General features: G+C 42.0%; 1 protein-coding gene and 1 pseudogene across 2 annotated transcripts in view; both read left to right on the top strand.

The window, feature by feature from the left end:
- Positions 1-16,336, top strand: part of LOC138664110 (zinc finger protein 420-like) — a 292,426-nt gene extending 276,090 nt beyond the window's left edge. For both annotated transcript variants that reach the window (XM_069750537.1, XM_069750536.1), the window contains one exon: positions 13,828-16,336. In XM_069750537.1, the coding sequence (XP_069606638.1) occupies positions 13,828-15,875 (2,048 nt within the window). In that variant the 3' untranslated portion in view covers positions 15,876-16,336. The remainder of the gene's footprint in view (positions 1-13,827) is intronic.
- A 3,945-nt stretch (positions 16,337-20,281) lies between these two features.
- Positions 20,282-23,260, top strand: LOC138666646 (gastrula zinc finger protein XlCGF57.1-like; annotated as a pseudogene).
- The last annotated feature ends 516 nt before the right edge of the window (positions 23,261-23,776 follow it).

Genomic DNA, 23,776 nt, shown 5'->3' with positions numbered 1-23,776 from the left:
ACTAATTGCAAAACTGACTGGGGTATATAGCTTTGCAGGATCCTTTAGTCAGTGCCAGTTGTCCATTGTTCTGGAAGGATTCACTTCCCTGCTGGTCTCTCCTGTTTGCTGTGCTTTTCTACAAAGATAAGTCTGCTTGGTTTTTGCTGTCCACCTGCAGTGGACTTTATAGTTCTGTGCATTTTCATGTTTTTGTTTTGTCCAGCTTAGTCTGTGAAGGATTTTTTGCAGCCTAGACATTTCTCTGGAGATGCAGATATACCCCCCATGTCTTTAGTCAGATGTGGTGATCCGTATTTTCTGCGGTGGATATTTTCTAGTGTTTTTATACTGACCGCATAGTACTCTGTTCTATTCTTTCTTTTTAGCTAGTATGGCCTCTTATGCTAAAATCTGATTTCATATCTGCGTATGTTATTTCCCTCTCCTCTCACAGTCAATATTTGTGGGGGGCTATCTATCCTTTGGGGATTTTCTCTGAGGCAAGATAGGTTTCCTGTTTCTGTCTTTAGGGGTAGTTAGATCTTAGGCTGTGCCGAGGGGTCTAGGGAGTGTTAGGTACCCCCCACGGCTACTTCTAGTTGCGCTGCTAGGTTCAGGGTTTGCGGTCAGTACAGGGACCACCTTCTCCAGAGTCCGTCTCATGCTGCTCCTAGGCCACCAGATCATAACAAGACACTGAATGTTCGTTCTGTCAGATATGACGAAATCCAGGAAAGGGCCAAGTCTGTGATTCCAAGAGATGAGAGGATTTGAAGCAGAAGGGAGTGGTCCACAGTGTCGAAGGCAGAAGACAGGTCCAGGAGAAGGAGGACAGAGTAGTGCTTGCTCCTGGCAGTTAGTAGGTCATTGGTGAATTTAGTTAGGGCAGTTTCAGTTGAGTGATGGGAACGGAAGCCAGATCGTTACTGATCAAAGAGGGAGCAGGATGAGAGGTGGGAGGACAGTTCAAGATGGACGTGTTGCTCCAGCAATTTGGAGGCATAAGGGAGAAGAGATATCGGGCGATAGCTAGACACAGAGGATGGGTCGAGGGAGGGCTTTTTGAGGATGGGTGTGATATTGGCATGCTTGAAGGATGAGGGGAAGACACCTGTTGTGAGTGAGAGGTTGAAGAGGTGTGTTAGGGTTGGGATGAAGACCGTGGAAAGATTAGGGATGAGGTGGGACGGGATCGGGTCGAGCGTGCAGATGGTGAGGTGTGATCTTGACAGGAGGGTGGAGGGCTGATCTTCTGTCATGGTGGAGAAGCTGGTTTTGGAGGAACAGGATTGAGCAGCTTAGAGGGGCAGTGGGCGCTGTGGGCCAAAGCTTTCTCTGATCATATCGATCTTCTGTTTAAAGAAAGAGGCGAAGTCTTCAGCAGAAATGAGGGGGGAGGGAGGAGGTGATGGGGACAGAGTTCTTTGTGAGTGGCCTCAGAGGACCATTGAGTGAGGCCAAAGGAGGCAGTCAGTGATAAAAGTTTAGAGGCAGCTGAGGTGGAAGTGTCAATGGGGATATTGAAATCACCCATGATGATAGTGGGGATGTCAACAGAGAGGAAATGAAGTAGCCAGGTGCTGAAGTGGTCGAGAAAGGTGGAGATGGCTAGTTCTGGGGGCGGTAGATGCGATAGGCGGTAGACAGCTGGAGGTTGGAGGGGGAATAGATGCGGACAGAGTGCACCTCAAACGAGGGAAGAGTAGCGAAGGGTGGTAGTGGGATTGGAGTGAAGGAGCAGGTGTCGGACAGGAGCAAGCCAACTCCTCCACCACGTTTGTTGCTGGGGCGAGGGGTGTGAGAGAGGTGGAATCCGCCATAGGAGAGCACAGCTGGAGAGGCTGAGTCAGAGGGGGTGAGCCAGGTTTTAGTGAGGCCAAGGATGGAGAGTTTGTTGGTGATAAAGAGGTCATGGATAAATGGCAGTTTGTTGCAGACGGAGCGTGCGTTCCATAGTGCTCCAGGTAAGTGGATCGGGGGAGTGGGGGCTGGATGAATGGGTATGAGGTTGTCATGGTTGGGAAAACGTGCCGAGTATCGTGGCAGGGGGTTAGAAATGAGTGTGGGGATGTGTTGGGGAGGGCCGGGATTTGGGGATATGTCACCAGCAATGAGGAGTAGCAGACAGAGCATTAGAAGGTGGGAGCAGGATAGGACATGATGTGGCCGTGTGTGTCTGGAGGAACAGTTCTGAGGAGAAAGTGAGATGGCTGGGGAGGATTGAGGAAGAAATTACTAGTTCCTTACTAGGTGGAGGGATTGCAGGAGATTGTAAGAAGGAAAGTAGTATCGGGGTGAAAGAGAAAAGAAACCGAAACATTGTAGTGGTTGGTATTCTGTTACCTTCCATTGAATTCCAGTCCAATTCAGTCTAATTCAAATTCATAATTAAAAAGATGTAATTTAAAAGATGGAAGTTAAAAGATGAATGCAGCAGACTGCGTCTGTAGCAGACTCCTGCATGTGAATATATCCCCAGTTAAGGGCAATCAGGTGTGAATGAGGAGGTGGCTGGGTATGGGAGACCAGATGCATAGAGTTAGGCAGAGGTCATAAAGAGAGGGAGGGGTTGGACTGACCACTCAAAGAGATGCCAGGATAACACAATGAGAGACATGAAAACAGGTCATGGAAACAAGCTGATAGGTAAGAAAGCGTACTAAAAAGGATTATATGTGCTGCATCAAGACACTCAGATCCAGGGGAAGCATAGAAAAATCAATACCATATACAGAGACATTCAGGAGCCAGGGAGAGCTGGGGAAAGTCAGTGCATACCATGGAAAATCAATGCAATATACAGAGACATTCAGGAGCCAGGGAGAGCTGGGGAAAGTCAGTGCATACCATGGAAAATCAATGCAATATACAGAGATATTCAGGAGCCAGGGAGAGCTGGGGAAAGTCAGTGCATACCATGGAAAATCAATGCAATATACAGAGACATTCAGGAGCCAGGGAGAGCTGGGGAAAGTCAGTGCATACCATGGAAAATCAATGCAATATACAGAGACATTCAGGAGCCAGTGAGAGCTGGGGAAAGTCAGTGCATACCTGTGGGAAGAGGAGAACAGTTCGATTAGATGGTGCAGATGATGACAATATTGTAGTAGTGATAAGTAGCCAAATGCATTCTAGAATTCAGTCTAATTCAAATTCATAATTAAAAAGATGTAATTTAAAAGATGGAAGTTAAAAGATGAATGTAGCAGACTGCGTCTGTAGCAGACTCCTGCAAGTGAATATATCCCTAGTTAAGGGCAATCAGGTGTTCTGGAATAACATTCTTTAGACAGATGAAACCAAGATCAACCTCTACCAGAATGATGGAAAGAGAAAAGTATGGCGAAGGCGTGGTACAGCTCATGATCCAAAGCATACCACATCATCTGAAAAACACGGCGAAGGCAGTGTGATGGCTTGGGCATGCATGGCTGCCAGTGGCACTGGGTCACTAGTATTTATTGATGATGTGACACAGGACAGAAGCAGCCGAATGAATTCTGAGGTATTCAGAGACATACTGTGTGCTCAGATCCAGCCAAATGCAGCAAAACTGATTGGTCGTTTTTCATACTACAGATGGACAATGACCCAAAACATAAAGCCAAAGCAACCCAGGAGTTTATTAAAGCAAAGAAGTGGAATATTCTTGAATGGCCAAGTCAGTCACCTGATCGCAACCCAATTGAGCATGCATTTCACTTGTTAAAGACTAAACTTCAGACAGAAATGCCCACAAACGAACAGCAACTGAAAACCACTGCAGTGAAGGCCTGGCAGAGCATCAAAAAGGAGGAAACACAGCGTCTGGTGATGTCCATGAGTTCAAGACTTCAGGCAGTCATTGCCAACAAAGGGTTTTCAACCAAGTAATAAAAATGAACATTTTATTTAAAATTATTGAATCTGTCCAATTACTTTTGGTCCCTTTAAAAACAGGGTGGCACATGTTAAGGAGCTGAAACTCCTAAACCCTTCATCCAATTTTAATGTGGATACCCTCAAATGAAAGCTGAAAGTCTGAACTTCAACTGCATCTGAATTGTTTTGTTTAAATTTCATTGTGGTAATGTCTATAACCAAAATTAGAAAAATGTTGTCTGTCCAAATATATATGGACCTAACTGTATGTGACGGGAAATACATGTTAGATTATATCCTCTTATGTCTAGCAAGTTTTCTTCCCCCTTTTCCTTGGATGCCATCAGTTTACTTAGTTTTATACGGGGTCTTCGACCTTTCCAGATACATTTCCTAATAGCTGAATATATTTTTCCCACGTCCACATGGTTTAGGAGAACAGGGATGGTCTGTAATGGATACATGAGTTTTGAGAAACTAAAAGGTGAATCCTGCCCAAAAGACTGAAAGTCAAATTTTGCAACCTTTCTTAATCCTGTTAGATTTTGGAGATAACTGGAGGAAAATTTATATTATATATTGACTTTGGTTTTCTACCCAGCTTGATGCCCAAATATGTTATATGTGCTTTGTATATCGGAATACCGCATATTTACTTTTCTACCATACTACTTCAGCCTATATCTGTTAAGTGGAGAATTTCACATTTGCTTTTATTTAGAGTGAATCCCGAAAACCTACCAACATTTTCCATAAGATCTCTTGCCACCTCAGCCATGTAGAGTATTATATCATCTGAAAAGTAGGAGGCCCTAAGCTTCATGTCCGTTATTGATATCCCTTCAAATACTTCATGTTCTATGTATTGCCCTAGGTGCCAGGTCAAATATAAGCTTGGACAAAGGACATCCCAGGCGTGTTCCCTTTTCAAGTGGGAAATTTGCCGATAGATGACCCGGGTGTCCGACTCCCGGGTAATACTGCTGTAGGAAACGCTGCACACAGCAGCAAGGGAGCTGAGCAAAGCGCCGGGTTACTAACCGGGTAACAACCAGGACCTGAGTCATGTTACAGAGTAGAAGGTGGTCGGTGGCGGAGCCAGATGCCGGGGTGCAGAGAAGGGACACGAGAGTGGTCAAACAAGCTAAGATCGGAGCCAGGAGATCACAAAGTACCAAAGGGGTGAGATAGGGGATTTTCAGAACTTGAAGCCAGAGGTCAGAAATCCAGAAGAACAAACAAACAGAGTAACGCACGGAGAGCAAGGAAAACAATTGCAAACCAGGCACACACTCCAGGGGTCAGGCACACAGACTAGAACAGAAAGTATAGCTGACAGCGAATCCTTGTCTGGAGTGAGTATAAAGACCCCCTCCCAGATCGAAAAGGAGGCCAGCAAAATTAACCCTGAGAGAACAGGACATTAACCATGTCCTAACCATGACACCGGGATTTGAATTCTTGCTGCGGGTTTAGCATACAGGGCTTTTATAAAATGTCTGAAATTCCCCACTAGCCCAATTTTGTCCAAAACTTGTCCTACCCAATTCCACCTCACCTTATCAAAAGCCTTCTCTGCATCTAGTGTAACCAGAGCCGGCTCACCTTGAAGGTTTTCTCTTTTATTTATTACATCTACAGCTAACAGTGTACATCTTACATTTCTGACTGAACTCCTACCTTTCACAAATCCCACCTGTGTGGGTGTTTGCCATGAGTTTGGATTTTATTTTAATATCCTGGGTTATCAAGGATATAGGTTTATAGGATGCTGGGTCCTCCACATTTTCCCTTCCTTTGGTATTAGGCTAATATGAGCCACTTTAGTGCCCACCAACAGATCCCTCCCCCTGCAACAATATGTTATACCATATAGTCAAAATAGGGGTCATTTGTTGGGTCATGGCTTAAAAAAAAAATCGCCCATGAACCCATCCAGTCCTGGTGCTTTTCCAGCCGACAATCCCTCAACTTCTTCCTCTGTAATGGGAGCATGCGACATAGATAACTGTGGCTGTGTGACATTAGGCATGTTAATTTTTTATTTAGAAATTCTCCACCCCTGTTTGTGCCCTTGGCCTCCTCCAAATTTAAATTAGCATAGGTTGAGTTTATTTCCCTGCAATTATCTACCATTAAGCCCTCTATAGTCTTAAGCTTTAATATATTACTCTTTCCCCTTCCAACCCTTTGCCAAGTTTGCTAATAGCTTTCCTGCCTTATCTCCATATCTTCTCAACTCAATTTTCATTTGCGTCATTCTAAATAATTCTCTTTTTTCCGCCCATTTGTCAAAACCTCTTTTGGCCTCCCTCCATTCTTCTCTAGCTTCTGTTGTTTTTTGTTGTTAAAAGCGCAATCATTTCTTCCTTAATTACCTACTAAATTCCTCGTATTTATTGTTTGTTTTTTTAATGTAAGCACATATGCTATTAGTTTTCCTCTCAAGGCCGCCTTTCCTGTTTCTCAGTATGTCTGTGATTTCAGATCAACTGTCGAATTGTGGTAAGAATACTCCTCCCACCTTTGTTGCAATATCACTTTAAATTGCTGGTCTCTAAGGAGAGATGATGGGAATCTCCATATGTAATCTGTTCCCTTTGGAAATTGCTCATGTAAGTTTAGAGATATCGGCGCATGATCCAAAATAACCATTTCCTCAATTTTCGTTTTTTTGCATCTGTCTAGTAGCCCTCTACTCACCAATATATAGTCCATTCTTGACCAAGTTTGATGTGGGTGGGAAAAGTGCATAAATTCTCGTTCATTAGGTGATTCCATTCTCCAAACATCTGACAGATCTGTGTCCCTTATTAACTCTGCCAATAGAGGTGGTTTCCCACTAGTTTTTTCCTTCTTGTCTTCACCTGACTCATTGCATCTTCCTCTATGGTGTGTGTTGCTGTAATCTCCTCCTCCTATCATTTTCTGTGTTGTGTTTTGCAGTATGTTAGAACCTAATTGCTCACAAAATGGTTTTTGGTCCTTGTTGGGCGCATATATATTGATTATGCAGATTTCCTCATTTCTTTCTAGCTTTAGCATTTTGTACCTTCCATCTGTATCCCGTTCCACCTGTTTTACTTTGTAGGTTAGATTTTTATGTAGCAATATTAGAACACCTGCCTTTCTTCCCTCCCCCTCTGATCCATGCACCTCTCCCACCCACATTTTTTACATCCTAAATAGTGATGAGCGAGTATACTCGTTGCTCGAGTTTTCCTGAGCACACTCGGGTGGTCTCTGAGTATTTGTTAGTGTTCGGAGATTTAGTTTATGTTGATTCAGCTGCTTGATTTACAGCTACTAGCCTGCCTAAGTACATGTGGGGGTTGCCTGGTTGCTAGGGAATCCACACATGTAATCAAGCTGTCTAGTAGTCGCAAATCAGCTAGCTGGGGCAAGGAAAAATAAATCTCCGAACACTAACAAATACTCGGAGACAACCCGAGCAACGAGTATATTTGCTCATCACTAATTCTAAACATATCTTTATTTCTCAGATGTGTTTCCAGCAATAATGCAATATCTTCTTTTAGTTACTTTAAGTGCCTCAGAAGCATCATCCCTTTAGTCGGGGCTCTAAGCCCCTTTACATTCCAGAATACAATGTGCAAATTATGATATTTTCATTTTTGGATTGTATGTTAGGTGCTCACACCAAATGCTCACAATTTCGTTCTGTCTTACATTGTGTTCCTTCATGTCTCCACTTTGAACGAAAAATAAATTAACAACCAACAACAAACAATAGCATCCTCTCTTCTGCGACTTCCTTTTTTCTGGCTTATTCTCCCCACAAGCTCCTTCCCCGACAATACTTGTTTCATTAAACAACCTCTATGTTCTTTAAGTCAGAGGTACCCAACTCCAGTCCTCAAGGCCCACCAACAGGTCATGTTTTCAGGATTTCCTTTGCATTGCACAGGTGATGCAATTATTACCTGGGCAAGACTAAGGAAATCCTGAAAACATGACCTGTTGGTGGGCCTTGAGGACTGGAGTTGGGGACCTCTGCTTTAAGTGATCACCCCCTCAAGTGAATCCAAATAGGTGAGCTCTTGGGCCTCCAGCCTCATTAAAGTGTCCTTCTCCCTGATTTATTCCCTCCAGAGTACATTACTTGTCTGTTTCAATGTCCACTTCCTGGAGTTTCCTGTGATACCGGAGCAATCTTTGTCTTTGGGTCTGTGGGCTCATCCTCCAGTTTTCGGATTCCTCTTCTCTCTCTATACTTTGGTCTCTTCTCCCCTGTTGTGGTGATTTCCTGTCCTCTGTTTCATCATGTCCATTTTTCCCCAGCAGCTTCAGTACGTATTCTTCTGCGTCTTTCGGATTTTGGAAGTTTTTTTTGTTGAGCCCTCTGTGTGTTGTACTTTCAATATGGCCGGGTACAGTAATTGGAACTGTATATGGTTTTTAAATAGTCTGGAACAACATTCACTGAATATTTTATTAACCACTATGGAATAGTCATTGAAAATGATAATTTTGTGCCCTTGAAAAGTTAACGGCTCTCTGTTGCGCCTGAACGCTCGCAGTATGTTCTCCTTATCCTTAAAGTCCAAGTACTTGGCTATTGCTTGCCTTGGTCTCTGGTTTGTCTCTGGCGTATTGTTCGATCTTTGATGGCCTATTTTATCTGCCCTTTTTACCCTTCTTTGAGAAGCTATTCCCAGAACCTCGGGTAGATCATCTTCAAATATTCTCTGAAGTTGTCTGGGCTTGATAGTTTCTGGAAGTCCAACTACCCTTAAGTTGTTTCTGCGCGACCTGTTTTCAAGGTCTTAAATCCGATCTATCAGAATATGGACTTTTTTTCTGCAGTAAACTGATGTCTTTATCAGCTTGTTCATTTATATCCTCCAGCCTTGCTATTCTGCACTCTGCTTCCTCTATTCTCACTTCATGTTGTGAGATGTCATCTTTAACCCTGCTGTTTTGTTCGCATTTACTATACACTTGTAGTGTTCCGGGTCACTATGACCCGGCTTATTAAACCTTGATTTTAGACACTCCAACTCCATTTTTTTTTAATACTTTTTGCTTACTAGACTGTTTGTGAACATGTTAGGTAGTAAAAAAAAAAAAGAAAAATTAACTAGAAATCTTTTTTTTTGTTTTTATTCTGAAAAAACAGATCCATCCAATGAGCAAAACGAAAATAGAAAACTACACATATTTTGTAAAAAAAAACAAAAAAAAACCCATCAAATCAAACATTTTGTGATAAAAAAATAAAGATAATAAACATTACAATGTGAATATATTTACATGATCATATAAATTTACGGATTCTGGCATGAAAAACAATACACATGATATTTGCATAGAAATGTTTTACAGCCAGAACATGTTATACTCGTCTTGTTGTCACAAGTAGAAGGGCAATAGCTGCATCTTTTTCTTTTGATGCCGGAAGAGGCCATGGGGGTAGAAGCACACAGCTGCTCTCCAAAGAAACTGAAAGGTAACATGTCTGGGCTAGCATATGTGTACTGATAAGAGCAGAGAAGATAAGAACCCTTCTGAAAACAAGCAGATAAGCCAGGAAGACAGACTTACTTAGCAAAAAAAAATTATTTGCAAGACTTTACAGCTCAGCTTTACAAAAAAAAAAATGTCTTAGACAGCGCGTTCTGAGCAGTCCGTTCTGCGCATAATATACACGTGTAGTGCACACCTAGTGATCTCTCCGGATGCACTCTACATTTTAGACTGCGCACCAAAAATAATCAATATAAAGCCATTTTTATGGTGCGCAGATCTCAATGCATACCCCCGGTAGAGCGCGTGTACGACCCCATTGAAATAATTTAGGAAATAAATCAATTGATATACAATAGTAGATGCAATAAATAGACCCAACTGAGGTTATAACTCCTTTATTTCACTGAAAATATGGCCTCACAGCTGTAAAAAATGATGTCGGGTCACTATGACCCGAACACAACAAGTGTAACTTTTTGCGTGTAGCAAAAAGTAAACGAAAAAAAAAAAATACTCATAGGTAGGTCCCCCCAAATGAGGAAAAGTCAAGGAGTCTCAAGTTTTATAGACTTACAGAAAAAAATCTACAGGGCTGCAAAAAGTCTGTTCGGGTCACTATGACCCGAACACAACAGCAGGGTTAAGATCCATCAATGCCTGCATTTTCTAGGGAGATCCTGATCTCTGGTGTGAGGTGTCTGATTTTCAGTCAGTTCTTTGTACTTTGTATTCCTTGAGCTTGCCTGTGTCACCCATGAGCTCGCCAGCTTCTCTTGGTGCTTTGTCCTCATCTCTCACCTACTTCTCCTGTTGGATGTTTACAGAGATTTCATCCTCCCTCAGCTCCAGCTGATATCTGGAAGACACACTGAGAATCTTCAGGAGGACATTTTAGATATCTCATGCATCGCACATGTCATGCCTCTCATGAAAGTTTTACTGCCACTGAGAAGGAGATAGGGTTCCATCTGCTGGCTAATCTGCTTCTCACTGCTCTGTGCTTTTGATTCTTGGTTTTGTTATCAATTTTTACTCCTCTGACAGGGTGAAATCTGCCGCGGCTGTGCGGAGCTCTCAATTCTCACTCCTGTATAGCCAGGGCTTGAACCAGGAAGTCGCTACAAACTCAAGGATTTTAGTTTTAAATAATTAACTAAACGGAGGGCACAGGTAGGGTGGTAGACTGAGATGAGGGAGGAGATGTAGGGTAGTGCTAAACCGTAGAGAGCTTTGTGGATGAGAGAGATAACTTTATATTAAACTCTGTATCAGATGAGCAACCAGTGCAACGACTGGCACAGGGTAGAGACATTGGTGTTGCAGTTGTAAAGAAATATGATCCTGGCTGCTGCATTCAGGGTCGATTGGAGATGGGAGAGTTGGGTAAGACCGATTAGTAGAGAGTTGCAATAGTCCAGACAAGAATGAAAAAAGAGCTACAGTTGTGGCCAAAAGTATTGACACCCCTGCAATTCTGTCAGGTAATACTCAGTTTCTTCCTGAAAATGATTGCAAACACAAATGCTTTGTTATTATTATCTTCATTTAATTTGTCTTAAATGAAAAAACACAAAAAGAATTGTCCTAAAGCCAAATTGGATATAATTCCACAACAAACATAAAAGAGCGTGGACAAAAGTATTGGCACTGTTCGAAAAATCATGTGATACTTCTCTAATTTGTGTAACTAACAGAACCTGTAACTTACCTGTGGCACCTAACAGGTGTTGGCAAAAACTAAATCACACTTGCAGCCAGTTGACATGGATTAAAGTTGACTCAACCTCTGTCCTGTGTCCTTGTGTGTACCACATTGAGCATGGAGAAAAGAAAGGAGACCAAAGAACTGTCTGAGGAGTATTTGAGAAACCAAACTGTGAGGAAGCATGAGCAATCTCATGGCTATAAGTCCATCTCCAAAGACCTGAATGTTCCTGTGTCTACCGTGCACAGTGTCATCAAGAAGTTTGAAGCCCATGGCACTGTGGCTAACCTCCCTAGATGTGGACGGAAAAGAAAAATTGACAAGAGATTTCAACGCAAGATTGTGCGGATCTTGGATAAAGAACCTCGACTAACATCCAAACAAGTTCAAGCTGCCCTGCAGTCCGAGGGTACAACAGTGTCAAACCGTACTATCCTTCGGCGTCTGAATGAAAAGGGACTGTATGGTAGGAGACCCAGGAAGACCCCACTTCTTACCCCGAAACATAAAAAATCCAGGCTGGAGTTTGCCAAAACTTACCTGAAAAAGCCTAAAACGTTTTGGAAGAATGTTCTCTGGTCAGATGAGACAAAAGTAGAGCTTTTTGGGCAAAGGCATCGACATAGAGTTTACAGGAGAAAAAAGAGGCATTCAAAGAAAAGAACACGGTCCCTACAGTCAAACATGGCGGAGGTTCCCTGATGTTTTGGGGTTGCTTTGCTGCCTCTGACACTGGACTGCTTGACCGTGTGCATGGCATTATGAAGTCTGAAGACTATCAACAAATTTTGCAGCATAATGTAGGGCCCAGTGTGAGAAAGCTGGGTCTCCCTCAGAGGTCATGGGTCTTCCAGCAGGACAATGACCCAAAACACACTTCAAAAAGCACTAGAAAATGGTTTGAGAGAAAGCACTGGAGACTTCTAAAGTGACCAGCAATGAGTCCAGACCTGAATCCCATAGAACACCTGTGGAGAGATCTAAAAATGGCAGTTTGGAGAAGGCACCCTTCAAATATCAGGGACCTGGAGCAGTTTGCCAAAGAAAAATGGTCTAAAATTCCAGCAGAGCATTGTAAGAAACTCATTGATGGTTACCGGAAGCGAATGGTCGCAGTTATTTTGGCTAAAGGTTGTGCAACCAAGTATTAGGCTGAGGGTGCCAATACTTTTGTCTGGCCCATTTTTGGAGTTTTGTGTGAAATGATCAATGTTTTGCTTTTTGCTTCATTCTCTTTTGTGTTTTTTTCATTTAAGACAAATTAAACGAAGATAATAATACCAAAGAATTTGTGATTGCAATCATTTTCAGGAAGAAACAGTATTATCTGACAGAATTGCAGAGGTGTCAATACTTTTGGCCACAACTGTACAGTAAGAGTTTTTGCAGAGTCAAAGGTAAGAAAAGGGTGATATCTAGAAATGTTTTTTGAGGTGTAAGTGGCATAAGTGGGCGAGTGATCAAATTTTGGGAGCGAAGGAAAGATCTGGGTCGAATGTGATCCCAAGACAGCAGCATGTTGCTTGGGGTACTGGTGTAAGCACACATGGAAATGGCAATATCAGGCTTATGTAGGTTCGTGTAGGGAGTATACTCAAGTAGTTCAGTTTTTGACAGATTCAGAGTCAGGACACGAGAGGGAGGGGATTGGAGCCAATGATGACTTCAAATTCTTTATACATTTCTGTGTTGTTCACAGCGCATATATTTCTTTAAGTGTGGAAATTGGGGGTGTCCGGAGCTGGGTGACAGAGCATGAAAGAAGGTTGTGGTCAGAGAGCAGGAGAGGGGAGTTAATAAAGTAATGCACTGAGCAGATCTGGGAGAAGATCAGGTCCAGCGTATTTCCGTCTTCATGCATAGGAGAGTTAGTAAGCTGTGGAAGGCTGAAGGAGGACGTTAGCGATAAAAAGTGGGATGCAGACGGTTAGAGGGGTTCACCAATGGGGATGTTAAAGTCCCCCATGATGAGAGTGGGATATCACAGGACATATAAGGACATATAATACACTTTTCATATTTTTGGACATTTGTAATTGGTGAAATTGTTTTTATCCATATAGGTTTTTCAACAGTTTTTTTTTTTTAAATGTATCATGCAGAACTTTTGTTTTTACTTTTCAAAGAGGAAACATGATCGAACCTAGACCATCCTAGAGATCACACTTAGTTCCATTTGCATCAATTGTACAGCAGATCAGTTTTGGGCATAAATTATGTTTCTAAAATAGAACAGATGAGTTAAACATTAGAACACAAGTGTGAACCCAGCCTATGACTGACCCAGTATAAGGTAAGTAGACATGAAAGTTTGTGATCAGATTTACATATCAAACTCACCCATTTTTACCAATGGATCTCTGAAAAAAAAAAACAGATACGACTCGCATGCTGTACGTATCATCTTCACTCAGCAGTTGATATGAGAAGGTTTAAAAGACATTTTTTATATTTTTACAAGAAAAAAAAACAAATGATACCCGGATTGCAAAAACTGGCACATGGTCATTGACTCATAGGAAAAAGTCATTTTTCTCAGTTATGACTAAAAAAAATGTATGTGTGATTGAGGCCTCCGGCCTCCATTATGAGACACTACTGAACATGTAACTGGAAAAGATTGGTGAAGGCACATTAAAATATGAACATATGGATTACACAACTTCAGCAGTGAAAGAAAACAACCAGGATGTTTGCAATGAGAAGTTTTAAAATATATAATATAATTATTATAGTTTAAATGCACTTTTAATAAAAAATAATAAAATCAATCTTATTCTTGACAGATGACTGTACCAGGAGTTCAGAGGGAAATCTGATATCTTCAGATTTTATAGCAGATGATCATCTTATTAAACCAGATACATGTGAAGAACATGCAATGATCCTAGATATACATCCAGCTCTTCACAGCAAAGCTCTATCATCAGATCCAATTCAATGGGTCATTTCTTCTGCCTCATCAAAGGCCATTAAGGAAAAGAAAAGTCGCAGAAAATTTGTTAAACAGATGGCTCAGGTAGAGGAGAAAATGTTTTCATTGTCAAAAGGTGGGAAACGTTTTACAGAGAAATCGCATCTTGTTACAGATCCGAGACGTCACACAAAGGAAAAGCCATTTACATGTTCAGAGTGTGGGAAATGTTTTAGTCAAAAAACAAATTTTGTTAAACATCAGAGAATTCACACAGGTGAGAAGCCATTTTCATGTTTAGAATGTAGGAAATGTTTTAGTCAAAAAACAAGTCTTGTTACACATCAGAGAATTCACACAGGTGAGAAGCCATTTTCATGTTTAGAATGTGGGAAATGTTTTACAGCTAAATCACGACTTGTTGCACATCAGAGAACTCACACAGGGGAGAAGCCATTTTCATGTTTAGAATGTGGGAAATGTTTCAGTGAAAAAACAGGTCTTGTTACACATCAGAGAACTCACACAGGGGAGAAGCCATTTTCATGTTTGGAATGTGGGAAATGTTTTACAGCTAAATCACGACTTGTTACACATCAGAGAACTCACACAGGGGAGAAGCCGTTTTCATGTTTAGAATGTGGGAAATGTTTCAGTGAAAAAATAATTCTTGTTACACATCAGAGAACTCACACAGGTGAGAAGCCATTTTCATGTTTAGAATGTGGGAAATGTTTCAGTGAAAAAAAAAGTCTTGTTGCACATCAGAGAACTCACACAGGGGAGAAGCCATTTTCGTGTTTAGAATGTGGGAAATGTTTCAGTGAAAAAACAAGTCTTGTTACACATCAGAGAACTCACACAGGGGAGAAGCCTTTTTCATGTTTAGAATGTGGGAAATGTTTCAGTGAAAAAACAGGTCTTGTTACACATCAGAGAATTCACACAGGTGAGAAGCCATTTTCATGTTTAGAATGTGGGAAATGTTTTACAGCTAAATCACGACTTGTTACACATCAGAGAACTCACACAGGGGAGAAGCCATTTTCATGTTTAGAATGTGGGATATGGTTTACTTGTAATTCAAGTCTTGTTAGACATCAGATAACTCATACAGGGGAGAAGCAATTTTCATGTTCGGAATGTGGGAAGTGTTTTAATAAGAAAGCACGTCTTGTTATACATCAAAGAATTCACACAGGGGAGAAACCTTTTTCATGTTTGGAATGTGGAAAATGTTTTAATTGCAGAACAAATCTTGTTCAGCATCAGAAAAGTCACACAGCGGAGAAGCCATTTTCTTGTTCAGAATGTGGGAAATGTTTTAATTGGAATGCACATCTTGTTGCACATCAGAGAATTCACACAGGGGAGAAGCTATTTTCATGTTTAGAATGTGGGATATCGTTTAATTGTAATGCAAGTCTTGTTGTACATCAGAGAACTCATACAGGGGAGAAGCCATTTTCATGTTCAGAATGTGGGAAGTGTTTTAATAGAAAAGCACATCTTGTTGTACATCAGAGTATTCACACAGGGGAGAAGGCATTTTCATGTTCAGAATGTGGGAAATGGTATAGCCATAAATCCTATCTTGTTACACATCAGAGAATTCACACTGGGGAGAAGCCATATTCATGTTTGCAATGTGGGAAAAGTTTTACTTGTAAATCCAATCTTGTTACACATCAGAGAAGTCATACAGGAGAATTGCCATTTTCATGTTCGGAGTGTGGAAAATGTTTTTATAGGAAAGGAGGTCTTGTTGCGCATCAAACAATTCACACAGGGATAAAGCCGTTTTCATGTACAGAATGTGGGAAATGTTATAGAGAGAAATCCAAGTTTGTTAGACATCAGAAAATTCACACCAGAGAAAAGTCACTTTCATGTTCGGAATGTAGGAATGTTAAATATTAATTATTACCGTAACTGAATCATTCTTATTCTCAATTCTGTACTAAACACATTGCTTTTTGCTGACACTACCAAAAGCTATTTCTGTGTATGTAGCTCAGAGTATAAGTTAACACCATATACAGAGGACACATGGTCTGTAGGAAACATATATAAACGTCTCTTAGGAGGGTGTGGGGGCTTTTTGTCACGTGGGACTGTCACCTCCTGCCTACACATCATTCTCCATGGACATGAGACAAGTCACAAGGAGCAACAGCTGTTAGCCATGCCATGATTCTACTCCATGCCATGATGACTTCAGACTTCACACAGACAGACGGTTTTACCATTCAGGACCTTGGGAAAGATGAGTAACAAGACAAGCGCTGATATTTACACATAGACAATCTGTTCGTAACTACTTCATCTACTTTTATGTTATTGCTGCAATGTGGTTTTCATATGGACAATTCAATAAACCACTATATTTTTCATCAGAATATCATGACATTTTTCTTTTAAGAGTAAGCACCCGGTGAATAGTCCTGATAAAATATTTTTGCGAAATAAGCATTTTTAACAGGGAAACATTTTAATCGGAAAGGAAATGTTATAAACTTAGTGCTAAGTGCAGTGGAGATCAGTATCATGGGTCATAAAAGAGGCCGAGAGACAACAGGTTAAGAGTTCAAGAATATTTATGATGGTATGCAGGTAAACAGCTATGACACAGCAGGTTAGTAGCAGACAGAGCTGAATAAGCAGTAAGCACGTGTACAGACCGTGGAAGACCAAGTATGTCAGGTCCAGAGACCTGGAGACCAGGCCAGGCCTCCTAGCAGGGAACAGTCCAGTAGCAGAGAGGAGTGCAGAGCAGATCCAGGGAAACAAGTTTTACGATGAAGAGATGTAGATCCGGAGACAGACGGGGTATCCCAAGGTAACAAAGAACCAGCAAGATAGCAGTTCTTCCAGCTTGATCACAAGTCCAGGAACAAGATACTCAAGCAATGAGTAATATACAGAGCTCCCTTATATACACCACAGACAGGAACAGGGAAAGTCTGACAGGAAGCAAGATGGCCCCCGTGAGGCCAGTGACTCCATCTTAGGTAAGGGCAAAAGTAACTGAACTGAGGGCAACAGCAGACAGGAACAGATGTACAGTCCAAATTCTTACATTACTCCCTTCTTAAAAGACGTCCTCTGGACGATCTTAAGTCTGGCTTATTGGGGTATCTGCTGTGAAACAGTCTGATCAGATGGGGAGCATGGATGTTCTCCAGAGGTTCCCAGGAATTTTCTTCAACAGAGTATCCCTGCCATTTCACCAGATACTGAAGACGTCTCCTATGAATCCGTGAATCCAAGATTTTCTCCACGACGAATTCCTCTTGCCCGTCAATGAGGACTGGATCAGGAGGAGCAGAGGTGCGTCCGGGAAAAAAATTAGGCACTGCTGGTTTAAGCATGGAAAACAGGATGAATTTTTAAAGAGTTAGGCAACTTGAGTCGACAGGCTACAGGACTCACAATACCGCTGATCTTATATGGGCCAACATATTTTTGCCCCAGCTTGGAAGTCGGAATTCTGAGTTTTAATTTTTTTGTTGAGAGCCAAACCATGTCTCCTACCTTGTATGTTGGTGCTGGCTTACGGAATCTGTCTGCTGCCTTCTTGAATCTTTCCTGTGCTGAAACTAAGGTGTTTTTTAGAATGTCCAAATTTTGCTGTAAAGATGCAATGCGGTCAGCAACCGCAGGCACAGAGATGTCTATGGGGAGTCGAGGGAGAATACTGGGATGATATCCCTTGTTAGCAAAGAACGGAGATAATTTGGTGGAAGCATTCTGAGAGTTGTTATACGTGAACTCGGCCAACGGCAGTAGACTCACCCAATCGTCTTGTAGATGACACATGTAGCAACGCAGATACTGCTCCAAGGTTTGATTGGTTCGCTCTGTTTGGCCGTTAGACTGTGGATGAAAGGCAGAAGATAATTTTACTTTGATGTCCAGAGCAGCACAGAAGCTTTGCCAGAACCGTGAAGTGAATTGAACTCCACGGTCAGATATTACTTCATCCGGAGCTCCGTGTAAACGAAAAACATTTTGCGCAACAAGATCCGCTGTTTGCTTAGCTGTTGGGACACCAGCACAGGGAATAAAATGAGCAGCTTTAGTCAACCGGTCAACTACTACAAGAATCGTGGTTTTTCCCTGTGACAAAGGCAACTCCACAATAAAATCCATTGAAATTAACCCCCAGGGACGAGATGGAACAGGTAGAGGTTGCAACAGTCCTGTAGGTGAAGAACGAGGGACTTTTGACCTGGCACATACCTCACACGATGACACGTACCGAAGAACATCTTTCCGAAAAGTCGGCCACCAGAAAAAACGAGACAGAAATTCCTGAGTCTTCTGAACTCCCCTATGACCGGCAAACTTAGAGTCATGCATTAATTTCAACACACTCAGTTTTACTGTTTCTGGGATATACAGACGCTGTCCTTGAAACCAAAGTCCATTCTTGAAAGTTAGATTCACCTGATTGGGTGGTTGACTCAAAAGCGAATCCGCAGCATAAGCCTCCTTAATCTCAGTTAGAAGATCCTGATTATGCAAGACGCTTACAAAGTTTTTCTCAGATAGAATGGTCCTTGAAGACGAAGCTGAAGTTGCTTCATCTGAATGAATTCTGGATAGTGCATCAGCCTTCTTATTACGAGAACCCGGCCTATAGGAAATGACAAAATCAAATTGATTAAGAAAAAGATTCCATCGAGCCTGTCTAGGTTTCAGACATCTTGCCGACCTCATAAATTCGAGATTCCGATGATCTGTGAGTATAACAATCTGTTGGGTTGCTCCTTGTAACAGATGTCTCCATTCCTTAAATGCGGTTATGATGGCTAACAGTTCCTTGTTGCCAACGTCGTAATTCCTTTCTGCGGGTGACAATTTTTGCGAGAGAAAGGCACACGGATGCAAGAGATCTTTCTCACCTGTTCTTTGCGAGAGTATGGCCCCTACAGCACAGTCCGAGGCATTTACTTCCACTATGAAGGCTTTGTCTGGATCAGGGTGGACAAGAATGGGAGCTGTCGTAAATTTAGATTTCAACGTAGAAAATGCTTTTTGAGCTTGGGGAGACCAGACAAATGGCGTCTTCTTCTGGGTTAACTGAGTGATGGGTGCAACAATCGCTGAAAAATTTTTAATAAAGCGTCTGTAAAAATTGGCGAATCCGATGAATCTCTGTACTTCCTTCACTGACTTGGGAGTCGGCCACTCCTGAATGGCTTGTGTCTTGCTTGTGTCCATGCTGAGACCCTGGGGAGAAATAGCATATCCCAAGAATTGAATTTCTGTTTTGTGAAACTCACATTTCTCCAGTTTGATGTATAAATGATTCTGCCGTAGACGATCCAAAACCATTTTCACGTGTCGCTGATGGTCCTCGATATTGCTTGAAAAAAATCAAAATGTCATCCAAATAAATCACAACAAAAATATCGAATATATCCCGGAAAACATCATTTGCCAAGTGCTGGAATGTAGCCGCTGCGTTACGGAGACCGAAAGACATAACAAGGTACTCGAAATGTCCATAACGTGACCGAAAAGCTGTTTTCCACTCATCGCCAGGACGAATCCGTACTAGATTGTATGCTCCACGAAGATCCAATTTTGTGAAGATTTTGGCATGTCACACTCTCTCAAGTAATTCAGGAATTAGTGGGAGTGGATAAGAGTTCCTGATTGTGACTTTGTTGAGCTCCCGGTAGTCAATGCATGGTCGGAGTGAGCCATCTTTTTTTTTGACAAAGAAGATTGGAGCACCTGCTGGGGAGGAAGATGGTCGTATAAACCCCTTAGCTAGGTTTTCACCTAAGTACTCCTTGAGAGCTTTTAATTCTGGCCCAGACAATGGATAAATACTCCCGAAAGGAATCGCGGCACCAGGCAATAATTCCACGGGGCAGTCATATGGCCGATGTGGTGGTAATTTATCCGCATTTTTTTTGTCACACACATCACTAAAGTCCCGATACTCTACCGGCAATGTCGAGTCGACCGTGACTGCTGTCTTCACTGGAGCCAGCTCTCCGGACAACGCTGATTCATTTGGAAACTGTAATTCCTTCGTTGTCCAATTGATCATCCGATTTTGCAGCCGCAACCAGGGCAAACCTAAAATAGGAAAATTAGGAGAAGAAATCAACAAAAAGGACATATTTTCAGAATGATCCGCGCCCATACGGATCTTTAATGGGACTGTTTCGAGTTTCACAGGCCCAGATATTAGTGGAGACCCGTCCACGGTCTCCATAAACACGGGAGAGTCTCTTTTTCGTGAGCGTATGCCATGTTTTTCAGCAAAGGAGATGTCAATGAGATTGCTGCAAGCTCCAGAGTCTATCATGGCGGAGCAGGTGATCCAGCAGGAACACACCCAAATTTTGATGGAAACGCAGCAGAGCGAATCCCTCCTCGCCGTGGTAGAAGTTACGGAAAGTAAGGCTATGTCCACAGGTGATGATGTTAACGATGAATCATCAGGAAAATCAAAGTTTTCAGCGGATATTTCTTGTCTGTGCGGAAGAGAACACACTGAAGATACATCCGAAAAGTCAAGTCCAGTTACCGCAGCTGCGGACTTGCGATTTTTCCCAGGGCACTCTGAAATATAGTGACCCGATTTACCGCAGTAAAAACATAGATTCTCCTTGAAACGATATTCCTTACGTGCATCAATGGGTTTCCTCCGTACTACGTCAACCTGCATAGGTTCCAGCTCTGTCTGAGATAAAGTCTTAGTCAGCGCCTCCTTGGTGGGGGATAGAAAAGGCATAAAGTTATTACGATTAGCATCGGCCCATTTTTCTTGACGACGTTCAGTGAGACGAATATCAATCCGAATACAATAATGTATAAAGTCAGCCAAGTTAGTAGGTGATTCACCTCGAGCTAGTTCATCTTTGATGGAAGCAGATAAACCTCTCCTGAACACTGCATATTTCGCTGAATCGCACCATGTAGTATCCAGCACCCATTTCCGAAACTCCATTGCGTATTCCACAACAGGACGCTTCCCTTGACGTAGTGTCAGTAGTGCGGTTTCAGCTGTGATACTCCGATTAGGGTCATCAAACATTTGACACATTGCTGCAGTAAAGTCTTTCAGGGAATTCAAGCACACATCATTAGTCTCAATCAGAGGATTAGCCCAGGCTAACGCTTTGTTTGTTAGCAACATAATTATAGTCAACACTTTATCCCGATCAGTTGCAAACTGGGCCGCACATGCAGAGAAATACAGCTGACATTGATTCAAAAACCCCCGAAATTTCTCTTTCACCACCAAACCTGAATGGTGGGAGTTTAGGAAAAGCCGGACCAGGAGCTGGGATTGGAGCAGATACCATGGTTGCAGCTGTAGTCTCCACATTTGAAAGTCGAGATGCTAAGGCCTGAATAGACGTATCGGCCACATTCGCATTATGATTAGTTTGCGATTCTAATGTCCCCAGTTTTGTTTTTATAGCCTGCAGCTCCCCATGAAGTCCAGAGACAAAAGAGCAAAGTTTTTTCATTCGCACCTCCATAGAATCTGACCCAGAGATTCTGTTATAAACTTAGTGCTAAGTGCAGTGGAGATCAGTATCATGGGTCAGAAAAGAGGCCGAGAGACAACAGGTTAAGAGTTCAAGAATATTTATGATGGTATGCAGGTAAACAGCTATGACACAGCAGGTTAGTAGCAGACAGAGCTGGATAAGCAGTAAGCACGTGTACAGACCGTGGAAGTCCAAATATGTCAGGTCCAGAGACCTGGAGACCAGGCCAGGCCTCCTAGCAGGGAACAGTCCAGCAGCAGAGAGGAGTGCAGAGCAGATCCAGGGAAACAAGTTTTACGATGAGATGTAGATCCGGAGACAGACGGGGTATCCCAAGGTAACAAAGAACCAGCAAGATAGCAGTTCTTCCAGCTTGATCACAAGTCCAGGAACAAGATACTCAAGCAATGAGTAATATACAGAGCTCCCTTATATACACCACAGACAGGAACAGGGAAAATCTGACAGGAAGCAAGATGGCCCCCGTGAGGCCAGTGACTCCATCTTAGGTAAGGGAAAAAGTAACTGAACTGAGGGCAACAGCAGACAGGAACAGATGTACAGTCCAAATCCTTACAGGAAATCTTGTTCAGCATCAGAAAATTCACACAGGGAGAAGCCATTTTCTTGTTCAGAATGTGGGAAATGTTTCAGTGAAAAAAACAAATCTTGTTACACATCAGAGAACTCACACAGAGGAGAAGCCATTTTCATGTTTAGAATGTGGGAAATGTTTCAGTGAAAAAACAAGTCTTGTTACACATCAGAGAACTCACACGGGAGAAGCCATTTTCATGTTTAAAATGTGGGAAATGTTTCAGTGAAAAAACAAGTCTTGTTACACATCAGAGAATTCACACAGGTGAGAAGCCATTTTCATGTTTAGAATGTGGGAAATGTTTTACAGCTAAATCATGACTTGTTACACATCAGAGAACTCACAAAGGGGAGAAGCCATTTTCATGTTTAGAATGTGGGAAATCTTTCAGTGAAAAAACAAGTCTTGTTACACATTAGAGAACTCACACAGGGGAGAAGCCATTTTCATGTTTAGAATGTGGGATATGGTTTACTTGTAATTCAAGTCTTGTTAGACATCAGAGAACTCATACAGGGGAGAAGCAATTTTCATGTTCGGAATGTGGGAAGTGTTTTAATAGGAAAGCACATCTTGTTATACATCAAAGAATTCACACAGGGGAGAAACCTTTTTCATGTTTGGAATGTGGAAAATGTTTTCATTGCAGAACACATTTTGTTTAGCATCAGAAAATTCACACAGGGGAGAAGCCATTTTCTTGTTCAGAATGTGGGAAATGTTTTATTTGGAATGCACATCAGAGAACTCATACAGGGGAGAAGCCATTTTCATGTTCAGAGTGTGGGAAGTGTTTTAATACAAAAACACATCTTGTTGCACATCAGAATATTCACACTGGGGAGAAGCCATATTCATGTTTGCAATGTGGAAAAAGTTTTCATTGTAAATCAAATCTTGTTACACATCAGAGAAGTCATACAGGAGAGATGCCATTTTCATGTTCAGAGTGTGGGAAATGTTTTTATAGGAAAGGGGGTCTTGTTGCGCATCAAACAATTCACACAGGGATAAAGCCGTTTTCATGTTCAGAATGTGGGAAATGTTATAGAGAGAAATCCAAGTTTATTAGACATCAGAAAATTCACACCAGAGAAAAGTCATTTTCATGTTCGGAATGTGGGAAACATTTTAATCGGAAAGGAAATCTTGTTAGACATCAGAAAATTCACACAGGGGAGTAATCATTTTTATGTTTAGAATGTGGGAAATGTATTAATTGAAAAACAAATCTAAATTCACATCAGAGAATTCACACAAGGAAGAAGCCATTGTGTAAAAATTCTGAGAGCAGAATAGAGACAAAGACACTGACTCAAGAGATGTGTGAATTACGGCACTAATTGCTCTACATTTTATAAAATCATAGTTTTATTAGCAGGAGGTTTTCATTAGAAGACCAGCAAAACCTGGTTCTTCACTAGAGCCCTGATGATGTGGTTAGACTTGAGCTGTAGGTGGTGCCAGGTACCACTCTAGTACAGGCCCCGGTACAGTAGCAGCTGACCCCAAGGGGACAGGGAGAGAGGTTCGGACTCGGGGTAGCTGGTAGGAGTGGAGCTGGTTCACAGGGTGATTTGACGGCTACTGGAACAATTTCAGGAGTACTTCACTGAAGGTGTAGATAGGGACAGAGCACTAACTTACGTACAGGAACACATGTACTGGTTCAGACAGGGCAGGTGAAGGAGCGGTAAGGG

Source organism: Ranitomeya imitator, chromosome 2, assembly GCF_032444005.1.
Source record: "Ranitomeya imitator isolate aRanImi1 chromosome 2, aRanImi1.pri, whole genome shotgun sequence".
Taxonomy (NCBI): domain Eukaryota; kingdom Metazoa; phylum Chordata; class Amphibia; order Anura; family Dendrobatidae; genus Ranitomeya; species Ranitomeya imitator.
This window is presented reverse-complemented; position numbering and strand designations above follow the sequence as displayed.